At 38.4% G+C, this 14,262-nt stretch overlaps 2 protein-coding genes across 2 annotated transcripts in view; one reads left to right on the top strand and one right to left on the bottom strand.

Moving 5' to 3' along the window:
* slx4ip (SLX4 interacting protein) overlaps positions 1 to 10,400 on the bottom strand; it is a 52,053-nt gene extending 41,653 nt beyond the window's left edge. Inside the window, exon 1 of the mRNA XM_072436909.1 lies at positions 10,326 to 10,400. Within this exon, the coding sequence (XP_072293010.1) occupies positions 10,326 to 10,352 (27 nt within the window). The 5' untranslated portion in view covers positions 10,353 to 10,400. The remainder of the gene's footprint in view (positions 1 to 10,325) is intronic.
* A 978-nt stretch (positions 10,401 to 11,378) lies between these two features.
* mkks (MKKS centrosomal shuttling protein) lies at positions 11,379 to 14,253 on the top strand. Its single transcript, XM_072437368.1, has 4 exons — positions 11,379 to 12,360; positions 13,128 to 13,306; positions 13,610 to 13,720; positions 13,811 to 14,253. Exons 1-4 carry the CDS (start codon positions 11,379 to 11,381, stop codon positions 14,225 to 14,227), a joined length of 1,689 nt encoding a protein of 562 aa, XP_072293469.1. The 3' UTR covers positions 14,228 to 14,253.
* Positions 14,254 to 14,262: the final 9 nt, after the last annotated feature.

Raw genomic sequence — 14,262 nt, 5'->3', positions numbered from 1 at the left:
GTTTTGGGCATGATTCCCAAAAAAGAAAAATCCAGTAGACCAACTCTTGTTTTATAAGATTAAAGCAGGAGACAAGTCCAAATGACAAACTAGTGGACTGCAATGATAAACAGTGCTCTGCACCTCACAGAAAAAACCCACCATGTGATTCTTGGCAGTTCTGAGAAGAGGGGGAATTTTGCCAGGAATGCCACTAATGCAATCACGCTAACGAGAAAACAATTAATTTGAATGAGCAGGATCGGGGGCTCTGGTGCAGGAGAGGAGTGACAGAGAAGTGCTAAGTGTGGCCTTTCCATTTTAAACAGAACTGGCAGCTCTCGAACGACTGAACTCGGGGTGCTGTTTTTGCAAAGGGAGACACAAAAATGGGAGGAATCTAATTTACACAAAGGCTCTGGAGACAATCGCATCATGTGGTCCAAATTTGTCAACTCGCAGCACAAAGAGTGACCAGTAGATCTGTGAGGTGAACTTTGGCACGACCTTTGGCCTCCCCCTCCCAAATGAGCTTTCTTTAGCGAGATCTTTGTAAGCAGCTTATACTTTGGATTGAATAACACAGAGCACAAGAGCAGTGTCTTTTTCCATTTGCGACCAGTTAAAAATTATAATTGAATATCCGCTGAAAGCTTCCACCTTCTGTTGTCCGACCCCCATCGCAAAAATGTGCAGGTGATCCTTGACATGTGCTTGTAAAATGTAATTAGGTTTGCAAAAAAATCTCTTAATTTGTGGCAAAATTCTTCAATTCGTTGTGATAATTGCTCTATTGACATACAGTTCTATAACTTATACGTGAAAGAATATGATTTGGAGGCTTAATACTTCTTTTTACAAGATTTGTGCTATAGTAGTGTAGTAGTGGGTGAAATAAGTAGCTACTACCGTATTTTCCGGAGTATAAGTCGCACTAGCCAAAAAATGCATAATAGAGAAGAAAAAATATGTATAAGTTGCACTGGAGTATGAAATAAAGTTGCGAGTGTGAAAATAACAAATATTATCACATATAAGTCGCTCCGGAGTATAAGTATATAAGTATTCATGTAAGTATAAGTCGCACCTCGGCCAAAACTATGCGACTTATAGTCCGGAAAATACGGTATAACAAATTTTACATATGACCTCACTACTAGTGTGTTTCTGCCTTGTTTGTTATTGATTATAGAAGAAAAGTGGTTGTTGGGATTTTCCTGGTTTAAGAATTATTGTGCCAAATTAGTTTTTCAGACTAGATACAATAGTAGTAATATTCAAATTTCTAACTTGATTTCAATACTGAAGGAAAGAAGCTTTACTCTTAACCTCAGGGTAAAAAGTTATGTTTTTAGATAAAAGATTGTAATTGTTAACACAATATAACTGTAGTTTCTTTATGTACATGTACACAAATATGTATTTTCTATGTAGGCTTACTATAGTTTTAGTTTCAAATATGTTGACAACCCTATGCTGTATATTGATATTTATTAATGACCCCATTTCCACTTTGTTGAGAGTAAAAATCTAAAATGTTCCATCATAAAATTGTAATGCATTTTTAAACTTTGATGTGTTATCAGCTCTAGTACATTGAACACACTGTTCCAACTTTGGAGTAAGGTTTTGGATCATACAACGCAAATCTAACTTAAATATCCAAAAACATGTCATGTTTTGTTTGCTTCACTTTACCACTTTAATGAAATACTTAGCGTAACTGTGACCGCTATTGAAATAAAAGCTTGATAATGGGCCAAGTTAGAGGAAGTTATTCTTTTCATAAATTCAAAAGTGGGCCAAGACGGCATTGTTCTCCGCTTTGCATTGGCTTTCCAGGGTTTTTATGTGACGAAGCTGAGGGGTGAAGGGGAAGCGGCTACTTCATACCAAATCTCTTATTGTGCCATCTTTTGTGTCCTGTCAAACGGCGGTGAATGGGAGAGCTGCGTCTTCCTGGAGGCTATGCGCAATTTCCTTATATCCTAATTCTCCCCACTGCCAATCAGACATCCTACTGGGCACAAAGAGTCAACAATGACAAAGGAGAGGTATTAAAATAATGTGCGGTCGTCAAGATTCTGTGAGAGCAGCCGAGTCAGGGCCGAGTCAATACCAGCCCCATGATTAATGAGAAGAGATAAGACTGACAGAGCGTTAAAGGTTCACACACAGTAATTGTTGCAAGGCTGGATCTGGTTAGAAAACAAGGGCACAAAGGAGTTAGCGGAAAATAACAAATCCTGCAACAAAATTAAACAGTTGCATTGGAAAACAAGAAATGTATACATTTTTTCACTGCTTATTTCGTAACTTTGGCACAGTTACATGGAAGTCGTCGCAAAAACCTGATTTCAGTTAGCTATCGGTTCATCCACACACTAAGTGTTTTTGTGGAACATGGTTGAAGAAGAATATATGTTTCTTTACTATTTGGACAGAGAATATTTGTGGTCTTGTGCACCTTAAATCTGTCGGTAGCAGTACAAGAAGTAAAGTCAATGTACTCGCGCTAATCTATTTTCTATGATAATTACATTAAGGCCAACTTAAAAATCAAACCAATAACAACAATTATGTTCCTATACTGACTCCTAGTGGCAGGCGTGAGCATTTTTGACCCGACGATGTAAATCAGACCCCATTTATTGGCCCATAACAGCCATTTTTCAAATATTTGACCAAAAGTTATCTTCAAAAAATTGCCTATAAAAGCAACAAGCCGATGACAAATATGACCATGGGGAAAAAAGATATCTGAGAGCACGGCATTGGAAAAATAATAATTTCTACATAAACAACTTTGTGACTCAGACTTTCTGAGATCTCGGCTGCCTCTTTGAGACTGAGGAGCTCTGGTCTATATCACTTTCAGTTCCCAAAACACTCTTTACCTTCTCTTATCTCTCTCCCAGACCCGTCTCTGCATCCTCCTTGAGCCCAGAGCCTGAGCTGGTGCTGCTGTGATTCAGGCACCCGGCCCAGAGTAAGCACAGAGAGCAGTTTAGCCTCCTCCTCCCCAGCCTCACTGCCCTTTGCCATTGCTATCGCTCTGTATAAGAACCAGACCTGCCCGGGCCGGCACTTAGCTCTCACAGGCTAACAATAACCAGCCGCAGATGTTTACATTAGCGGTGCAGGGGCAGCAGATGCGGTCGCACTCAATAAAACTTGCATCTCTTTCCCATTGTCCAACATTCCCTGGTTCTGTCTACAGTCTGCAGAGAGACCCAGGGGAGCTCTTTAGATCTGAGGGTGTGACAACTTCACTCCCATGCCTTAAGCGAGCTCGCCTTGTTCCCAGCTCGATTCCACCCCTTTTCCTCTTCTAGGCCTGTCGCCATAATTACTTCATAAAACTTATCGTTCAAGAGTAATTATTATTTTAGTGTTTTGCCACTCATGTCCATTATACCTTTTTCTTGTGATATTGTGAGTCTTTGATGCTTTGTCTGTTTATGATGACACAGCTTCTTAGAGCTCCTTTTCAAATTCCACCAAATTGTTTGTGTAGCCAATAATGAAAGATTCTGGTTTGTTTATGTCTTTTTGTTATATTTTATTGTGCACTCTTGAGCTTTTGCACGTTTTCCAGTGTTTTTCAAACTGCAAATAGCAACTAAACCAATAATTGAAACTTGGGGATTCATATTTATCGTGTATACCTTTTCTTTCTATTAGATTTTAGCTATAGAGTATCAAATGTAACATCTTTGTCTAATATATACTAAGTAATGTACTGTTTCATGCTGCTTTTTTTATTGCAGCTCATGTTTTATTTACAGCATTAAGATTTAGAACAAGTTTACTAGGATCCCACTAGAGTTATTGTGTCAGTGGGATAAAATAGTTTAAATATTATTGTTTATTATGATAATTACCATGGCAAGATATTGCACAAAAGTCATTATCATGGCAGCCAGTATCTTATTCACTCCCTCCCTCCCTCCCCTCCCTCCCTCTCTCAGCTGTGAGTCACCTGAGCTTTCCCTATGCACAAAACACTCACAGCTACAAACAAAAGCTAATCAAATTTTTCAAAACTGCCAGATTTTGACAACCGAGGCTTGTATGAGTAGAGTTTTCGGAAGTGCTTTATGTGCAAAGCTCCCTTCCATTCAGGTAAATGTTAGCACACCTGAGTTGTCTTTATTTGATGATCAAAAGAGACACATCCCAGCAGTGGAATTCCAGCAGCATGAACAGACAGGAAAGTCTCCAGGTAACACGCTGCAAACAAAGCACAGCTGAAACATCCATGTGAGAAATTAGTAGATGTAGCGAATTTACAGGCTTAGGCCTATATAGTGTTATTAATTAAATAATGATCTCTATAGGGTAGGGCCATATACTGGTTCAAACTTTACATTCCGAGAAGCACCACCCACACAGAAAATCTGGAATATACAAGCCTAACCCAGAAATAAATTAAGCCTAAATTCAACTAGCACAGAGGCTAGAAAACATGTATAAACAATGTGTAAAACCAAACTAAACCTGGAAAAACTGGAACAAAAATAGGTCTTTAGATGCAACTTGAATAGGACTGAATATTTCAAACCAACATGCCAAAGGTCTAAACCTAGGGCAAAAATTATAAACAAACTCGCATGGCTCGCAATTAAAATCACAATTATTTTAAACTACTAACCTGTAGAGAAAGGATATATCTATTGTATAAGCGTTTAAAAGTCTATATAGATTAGAAAAGTGGCTTTTGCTCCAACTTTTGAGAACGCGCATATCATTTCAAACAGAAAATAATTAATTGTATATGATGTTTTTTGAGTAATAATTCAACTAACACTTGATTGAAATTTGATTAATTGCACACCCTTTTTAACCAGCTCTAACATGGAAATAAAATAAGAAAAGTATTTCAAATGTTAATAAGACTAGCTATAATTCAAACTAAAAGAACAAGACAACAATTTAGTAACACAAGATGAACCATGCGTGCCACCAGTTAGTATACCTGCCAAAACACTAAAGAGCATATGAACCTCGGGGAGCAACGGAAACATGTAAACTACATTAGTCGTGTCAACTTCTCATGTAAGAATCCCCCTTAAGCTGGAAAACGTCAAACAGCTTCTTGAGAATACAGAGGAACTTAATGTGTGGCCCGATATGAGCTCATCCGTAGAGTGACAATAACACTAAGCAGCACATAAACCTCTGACATTAAAACTGCTCTGCGAGTCCTCATTTCTCTTATTGTTAAATGACTCTGGTGTTTGGGTCGACCTATTTCATTGGCAAGTCAGCAACACTAATAGAAGGCAGACAGCAGTAATGTCCCAGGCAGAAACGAAAGCTCTTCACTGGATCGGTGGTTTAGCCTATGGGCCTTTTTTCGGGAGGTCTCAAAAGTGGCAGGTCTATTTAAGAAGAGGCACAGCTGCATCTTCAGCAGGAGCAAAGAAGAAAATGATGCTTTGAAAATAACAAAATACAGTATAAACATATCAAATGTATTACTGATCTTAATAGCCACTTTACTAGATATGTTAAAAAAAATAGGGGCGGGGGGAGAAGGAGATTTTTTTTATAAACAGACGAGTGGAAACATATTTACCGGTATACATTTTTGGAAAGAATTCTGTAGGAAAAATGTGTCACAATATTTTAAAACACCATGTCAAAGTGCACACGACTCTCAGTCTAATACCTGTTGCTGGAAAGCTTGTGGATGACAGGTAGCCCCTCATTATCATGCGTTTTTGTGATGTCATGTGATAGTCCGAATGATCATAAGCAGTGGACTGAGATTCATGAAGCCTCGCAAATTATTTTCAACATTAATGTCACGCTTGACCACAGAACTATGTATCTGGGACATAAGACTCCAGCAATAGACACAATAGATGGATGCCTTTGGACCGTACTTTTGGCGGCAAGGAAAAAAAGCTATCACGAATAACAATTTTGTTGCATTTTTCAAAAGACCTGAACTGTTTAAACGTGATCGCCTGCATCCAAATATGTAAGGCTTCTGTCTCCTTTCTTTTAACATTGACCTCACTCTTGTGTCTGTAGCAGAAACTGTGTGACAATCAAGTATGCCGACTTCAAATTCCCTTGGCCCTTTTAAGATACCAGTCAAGATCACAAGGAGAATAATAGTATTAGGGTCTCAACCTGCCCAACATGCTATTGTATCAAAAGGAAAACAATCAGCTGATGATTACAAGCCTCATAATTGTGTAATAAATAATAAATGGCATAGGGTCAACGCAGACCTACAAAAAAACATATTTAATCAACATTAAACTATCTAAAAGCTTGCCTGTGGCAAATACTCAATTAGATAATGTTCATAACACAGATTTAAATATATCAACATTTAAATGAAAAAAAAAGTCCTTGAGTTATTTAAGTTGTCAATCAAAATTAGATTGTATTAGAGTGTGGTCAAAACAAGCTAATCCTGACATATTCATAAACATGGCTAACCTCCAAAATCTCGAATGCTGACATTTCTTTGGACAATTGTTGTTGACCCAGCAAAAGAGGTAGAGCAGCAATATTTATAAAACCTTGTTTTACTGCACCTGTAAATACTGGTCTTGGGTAAAAATAATACTGGAAACATAATAGCAGTGTTTTTTATCATTCTCCATCTCAAAATTATACAACCGATAACCAGCACTTTGCCAACTCTAGAATTATTCTGACGATGCTGCTACATTTATTGCCGTTTTCCGAATAGACAAGAATAGGGCTGATATATATGAATATTTTCCCTCAAGCGCAGCATTGTTAAATATATAGTCCTCTATAGATTAAAAAAAAAAAAAAAAAAAAAAGTCCACTGAAGCAGACAGATGTTTTTAATCTCACAATTCAAACTGAAAGTTTTCTCTATCGTTACTATGGAAATCTGCTTTTGTTCTCCCTTTGCACAAAGGAGGCCAGAAACATTATTTGAATAATTTCCGTCCAATCTCAATCCTGCCAAGCAAAACTCTTGGAGAAGCTAATAAGTAACCAGTTGCATGCTTTGTTAAACAAATATTCAATTTTAAAGAGCTACCCCTCCAGTTTTAGACCAGGGCATAGTATTATCACAGCTTCTAAGTTATAAATGATATTGCTATTGCAATCGTGAAGAATGTGCTGCTGCTGATCATTGCATTCTCTTGGATCGTCTGGATGCTATTGGGTTTGATACAAATGCAAAAAGATTGTTTGCAGATTACCTCACAAACAGAGCTCAAGCTGGTTCTGATAAAGGTTTCAATCTGAATTTTCTTATCTTAACAAAGGGGTTCCTCAAGGGTCCATCCTTGGATCACTTATATTTACACTAACATACATTGTAGCATTCACATGTAAGCAGATGATGCAATTCTATATGCTAGGGCGCCTTTTGCGGCAAAAGTGATTCAAAATATTCAAGTAGATTTTCATTCCATCTAGCAAAACTTTGTTGATTTAAACCTGTAAATGAAATAAAATAAAACAGAATGTATGCTGTTCTTCAGAAGGTGTGCATTCTAACGCTCCAGGGTAATAGGCAAGGCAAGTTTATTTGCAGAGCACAAGGTTGAACAAATACTCTACTACATAGGGCATACTTGGGCATCTGGATCCATGATAAGATCTATTTCTAATTAACAAGACAAGAGCTGACAAATAATCTTAAGGCCAAATGTCATCCTTCTTTAGAATAAAAAGTGTCCATCCATCCATTTTCTACCGCTTGTTCCCTTTCGGGGTCGCGGGTGACTGGAGCCTATCCCAGTGACTTCGGGCCTTAGGCGGGGTACACCCTGGACAGTGGCCAACTTGTCGCAGGGCCAACACAGAGACATAGACATTACAGATAGTTCACTCTCACATTCAATCACTAGGGCCAATTTAGAGTCACCAATTTTACCTAACACATGCATGTCTTTGGACGGTGGGAGGAAGCCGGAGAACCCGGAGAGAACCCACGGTAACACGGGGAGAACATGCAGACTCCACCCAGAGAGATCATGTGATGTAGGTCTGGTCCGGGAATCGAACCCATGATCTCCTTCTTGGGAGGCAAGAGCGCTAACCGCCTTTGCCACCGTGCACCCAATAAAAAGTGTATTCCACTTAATTGTAGAAAACAGAAAAGAGTTATTCCAAGATACATTTCTCTCAATGCTGGATTATGGTGATATTTTATACCTGCATTCTACGGCAGTGTTAAAACCTCTGAACTCAATCAGCACTAAGGTTTATAACAGAAGCTGGATACAGAACCCACCACTGTGAATTATATTCTAAAGTAGAATGGCAGTCATTGGATACAGAACAGCAATGCCTTTTGTTTGTTTAGAAGGCTCTCATTAGTATTTTGCCAGATTATGTAACAAATCGCACAGTATTAAAAGTTGAATGGACGATTTTTTTTTGAGTCTTATTTCCTCGTGGCGTGGACTGCCGATTAGTCCTGCCACGTATCAATCATAAAACGCACCTATCGCTCACCTGCAGCCGCGTGCGGATCGTCCCACATTTCCACGTGTCTAAGCGCATTGATCTATCATAATATAGTTCCCTCCGTGTACGGGACAAAATGAAGACGGAGAAAGACTGTTCGAGCTGACTCAGAAGTAGACGGAAATCTATGGGAGACGAGAGATGCGATCCGTTGCGCTAATAAACAAACGCACGTGTGTGTTGTATCAGTCCACACGGTGGAGTGCGCATGCGCACTTCTGCCTGCGTTCTCAAATCGCCGAAAAATCGTCCATTGCGCCTTTAACACAGCATTGGGGAGGATAGGCTTTCAGCAACTACGCTCCATATCTATGGAATAAAACATGTATTTTTTCTGTTTAAACATTTGCTAAAGTTTTATCTTGATATTCTGTTGTTTCATATGTGTTTTGTGAACATGGGATACCCACGAAAAAGAAAGCTTCTCTCATTGAGGTTTTCCCTTGTATAAATAATAAATAAATAAAATACAACTAAATGGATGACACAAAACGAACCAGCTGTCAATGGCTCACATAATAATAGACATATAAAAGATGGCAAAATTACCGTCAGTTAATTTTAAAATGTACATATTTACCAAACCTTGGTATAAGACAAACAGCAGACTTTAATTGATGATTTAGCTACACCTCTGTTTTGTTCCCCCGAATATTTGTGTTTCCCATTTTTCTTTAAAAAGAAAAAAGAAAAACACAAGAGTTTGTAGGCGTCATAAAATGCTTAAATAACAGTCTCCATGGGGAAAAAGATAAAAAAAAAAATATGGTGACAAGCAACTATTATAGTAGTAGTAGTTATTATATGATGATCCAACATGACATATTACAAAAGCAAAAGTTTTAGTGATGTGAGAAAAAGGTTGACATACACTCGACATTTCTTTGTTCATAACGCCCAACAAACACATTCTTGCACTGAACTGTCGTCGATTCATACATTAGAAATTATGATTGTGGTGATGTTGGTTTTGCACAAGAGCAGCCTTGAAAGCCATTGTTCGGGCTGAGTGCTCCTAACATATTTGTTTGTGGTTAGTTGGTTAAGCATGGTAGAGGCTCTTTGCATTTTCTCAGGCAGGGTAACACAACAGTATCATTATGTGCCCAGTGGGAAGGAACCTCTACTCTCCCACAGCTGAACTGAAGGGGGTGGTGTGCAGGCCGTACACAGGCATGCATATGAAACAAATAAAGGGAACGAATGCAATATCTGGTCAACGAGGCACACACGGCATTACGGAGGATGTGAGAGATCCCTAACAAATGTCTGCTGCCCTGCTACAAAACTCTCAATAAATGAAAGATCAACAAAAAGGGAGGCCAGGGGCTTAGCCTGTACTTAACAAAAACATCTGATGTGCATTACTCCTGACAACGCACCAGACAGAGGATGAACGACCCGGATTTTAACAGAATGAGTTTCCTCTGCTTTGTATCACTTCACCATTGACAAAAGGCTCTGAGGGAGGTAGATCTAAGGCAGTGGTTCTCCTTACCCCTGTAGCTTTGGCTTACACTCAGAGTACCCCCTAACTCCGGTACTAGGCAAATCTGTTTTCTATAGAAGTATTGTTTTCTATGGTAGTATTGTCAATTATGATAATTTGTTTTAATGATATTGATGTCCCAAATCCTCAAAAACTTACTACAAAAAAAATCTGTATTCAATTTCACTTTCTTTTAAAATGTTATAACATTCCGAGTACCTCCTGGTGGTGCTCCTGTTCGTGAAACACTGCAAAAGGGTGCAAAGGTGTCCAGAGAACGGTGAATAACATAAGAACCTGTCGAGTTAACTGAACACGCTTCTTGACTGACCTCTAGTGGACAGAGTGTACACTGCACTTTGTAGTTATCGCTTACCTTAATGACATATTTGTGAGGAGCCATTAGGATGTAGGTTAACCTCTCCAAGAAATCTTCCCTGAGAAATTCAACAATCATAAAATAATACAATGCTGTCAATTAAAAAACAATATGCATGATAACGGGCCTATGAGGACCCGTTGTATTATTATTTATTAATAGTAACTATTCTATTATTATAAGCTGACGTTAGCATTACAGAAGAAAACAGTTGCAACGATTATCTGTTAAAAAATATAGCTAAGATTGTGTTAACATGAGTTTAATTCGGGTTATTGCTGCCATTGAAGCAGCAATTACATTAAAAACATACAAATATGAATTGTATTGTAAAATATATCACATACCAGTGTTGACAGTGTGATCTTTTATCGGATAAAGTGTACAAAAAGTGTTTATGCGGCAAAAGTAACCATGGGCAAAAGCCGTGTTCCGCCAACTGTTTGAAACTATTCAGGCGATGGAAGATGACGTCAAAATAGACCGTAAGTTCGTAAACTGTAATAATTGAAGTTTATTTGTAAATATGTCATTACCATACTTAATCGTTATAATTGTAAACATTTTTCTTGAGCCATTTCCCTTTTTCAATGTAAATATTGCAATAAAAGTATTTATTCTGCATGTGACGTTTGCTATGCGACGAGAAAAAAAACGCGTGAAAGGACCTCACGCTATAAGCGCTACCATGGCAACCATCGGTGTTTTGTAGAAAGCCTATTTGTAATACATACTTTTAGTTACGTTTGTGTTCATGACCGATTTTCAGACAAAACAATAATATTGAGTTATTCATACTTTATATGAATTAGTTTCTAATGCATGTCGCAATCAATAGTATTGTGGTTTGTTGTTAAAATTATAATCAGGCAGTATCCAAAACACTAGTAAACTGCACGTTGGCAAGACAGTCAACTTTGGGAAGGGAATTAGATGAGGTGTTTGTTTAATTCTTTTGATTTTTGTGGATACGATTGAAATCAAAGTGGAATTACAGCACAGCGAGTGCGTGTAGGTTTGTTGTATAACGTGGTGTGCCTGTGGTGTGCCATGTCTCGACTTGAAAAGAAGAAACCTGCTCGTTGTACTGACTTGCCACTGAACAATGCTGATATTTGCAGTAAACTTAACATTTTGAGGCAACTTCTAAAGTCGTGTTATGGACCTACAGGCAGACTAAAACAAATCCATAACAACGTCGGAGGGCAAGTTGTCACTACCTCGACATCGTCTGTGCTTTTGTCAGCGTTGACCTCTTCAGAGCCCTTTATCAATTTAATAAGGACTTCTATAATCAACCACATATCTCGTTTTAATGACTGCGGTCTGTTTGCTGGTATTTTATGCATGTCTCTTATAGAAAAGGCACAACTTTCATGCCTCAGAAAAGATGTTTGTCAAAAAGTAAACAAGTCTTTGCTTGATCTGTGCACAAGTTACCTCCAACAAGAAGACTGTGCCTGTAAAGTCAAAATGGACTTCAACAGCAGCCATTGCCTCATCAGATTGGCCCAAAGTGTCATCTCCAGTAAACCAGCATGTGTGTTAAGAGAAGCAGAAATCATCCATGTCAGCAGATTAACAGTGCAAGGATTTTTACTCACTGTCCCCTGTGATAACTCTGGTGTGGTCAGACTTGGAAGAATAATAACTGTCCCAGTTGAAGGTTTACCTGTGATGGACTCTGACATTTTTCCTGGGTTATTGCTGGAGACACCTGACTTACCAATTCATCAAACAGGACCTCTTCACGCTGTACCTCTACGTACTATTATATTCAGTGCATCTCTGGCTGGGGACCTCACTGAGCTTGGAGAAGGAACCATTGAGGTGCACAGAGGAGCAGATGTGGAGGCACAGATCCTAAAACAGCTGTTGAGGATTGGAGATCAAGTTGTTAAGGATGAGGTGAACCTGTTTATGTGCCAAAAGGTCATCCACCCAGTCCTACAACAATATCTGAGGGACCACCACATCACAGTAATAGAGAGACTGGGAATTAATTTACTGGAACCAGTTATTCATCTCACAGGTAGGTCAATTTGACCTATATTATATTCTATATTTTATTGAAATGCCTGAAGTATAAATAAACTGCTTATTATAGTATTGTTTTGTTAAAGGAGCTGAACGCTTTGTAATGTAATCTGTAACCCTTTTTGTAACCAATCTTATTGAAAACTAGTATAGGGGTGGGTGATGTTAATACAAATATGTTTCATTATCTAACTACAAAATCCCAACAATATTATAACAATGGATCAAGGATGTGCTAAAACGTGCATTTAAATGGCTTTACTGAGGTTCAAGAATTAAACATAAATAAACCATAAAATTTACTACAAAATGGCAGAAATATAACTTGTTTTTAAGATTACTCTTGATTAGACAGTTTTGTTCATTCTAATTTTATCAGGGCTTTTTCTGCCTTTTATTAGTAGTTTTTTTTTTGTTTTGTTTTTTTTTTGGGGGGGGGGGGGGGGGTTGTTTTGTTTTTTGAATAAAGATTGTGTTGCCCGTTGGCTTTATTAGACAGGAAAGGACAAAGTGAAATGGGGATGAGAGAGAGGGGAGGACATGCAGTAAATTGGGTCGGCATTCGAACTCACAACACTGCGGCCGGCTGCACTTGGAGCCTGGCATACGTGTGCTGTGATTTAAACACTCGACCACTGGGCAGCACTTATTAATAGTTTTAATTATTATATAAATATTTATACATGGATTAGCTCCATAACAACATTTCTGCTGTAGTGTGGATATTACAATTGTTGTGGTTATGTTATTTCTGTTTAACAGGTGCTCAACCAGTTGCTACACTACATACCATCCCCCCCAATGCTTATGGAAAAATTAAAGAAATCACTATTAAACAGTTTGGAGCCAAGACAATGCTGCATTTGCATCCCACTGAGGAGGCTGCGATCTGCACCCTGATCCCCTGTCACAGAAATGAGACCATGCTAAATGAGTTAAAGGTATGTGGATACTGTAATAGCTGTTTGACCAAAGGCATTTAGGAAAATATTGAAGATATAAGGCACTTTTTTGGACGCGTAACATTTCTGTAGAATAGTAGACCATTATTTAATCATAATAATTGCACATTTACTTTATAATGTTGTGCCTGCAAATAGTCCGAATAATTGCACATTTACTTTATATTTTTACAGTTTTTATGTAATGTTGTGCATGCAAATAGTCTCTTATCATCTAATATATATTGCAGATAATATTGGTAATCAGTTATATTGTTATTCTTCTATCTTTACATGTTTTAGGTAGCATGTGAAAAGGCAGAACATGTGTTAAGGCTGACACTAAGAGATCCGTTTGCCCTTTTTGGAGGAGGCTGCTTTGAAACGCACCTCGCAGCTTATATCAGACACAAGGTAAATTTAAACACAGCTTCTGAAATAAAATGCAACATAAACCAAATTGCTCTCAAGTTAATGTTATATGTCCTGTTGTCTGTTTTCTAGAGCAAAACTACTGGCTTAGACGCTGCCTCAATGTTCGGATGTACGCAGACTGAGTACTTGCTTGCTGTAGAGGGATTTTGTCGCTCTTTGGAGTCTGTGACAGCAGCGTTGGAGCACGATGGTGGGAGTTCCATAATTGATCTGACTCATGCTCACCACTGGACACTTCCCACCGACACTGCATCAGATGAAATGGACCCAAATTTGAGTCGTTGTAGGTGTGGGGCGGTGAAACATTGTAAAGAACTTAAATGGAGCTTTTTAAACACCAAATACACAGAGTTCTCTGCTTCAGCCGTGAGCGGAGAAGCGGATGTGTTGGACTCCTTCACTGCCAAAGTAAATGGGTTGCAGGTTGCCGTAGAAACTGCCAATCTTGCTCTTGACGTGCAATACATAATACAAGATACAAACTAGAAAAGCTGGAAAATCTACCTTACTAATACACAGGT

This window comes from Eucyclogobius newberryi, unplaced genomic scaffold (genome assembly GCF_026437365.1).
Source record: "Eucyclogobius newberryi isolate DKJ021-1_F unplaced genomic scaffold, fEucNew1.0.hap1 SCAF_8, whole genome shotgun sequence".
NCBI lineage: Eukaryota > Metazoa > Chordata > Actinopteri > Gobiiformes > Gobiidae > Eucyclogobius > Eucyclogobius newberryi.
Note: the sequence above shows the minus strand (reverse complement) of the source record. Positions and strands in the feature narration are given on the sequence as shown.

Excerpts from the sequence above, each read along its gene's own strand:
- mkks (XM_072437368.1), top strand. The coding sequence starts at position 11,379 with ATGTCTCGACTTGAAAAGAAGAAACCTGCTCGTTGTACTGACTTGCCA. Across the intron at positions 12,361-13,127 it reads ACCAGTTATTCATCTCACAG|GTGCTCAACCAGTTGCTACA; the intron begins GTAGGTCAATTT and ends TCTGTTTAACAG. Across the intron at positions 13,307-13,609 it reads CCATGCTAAATGAGTTAAAG|GTAGCATGTGAAAAGGCAGA; the intron begins GTATGTGGATAC and ends TACATGTTTTAG.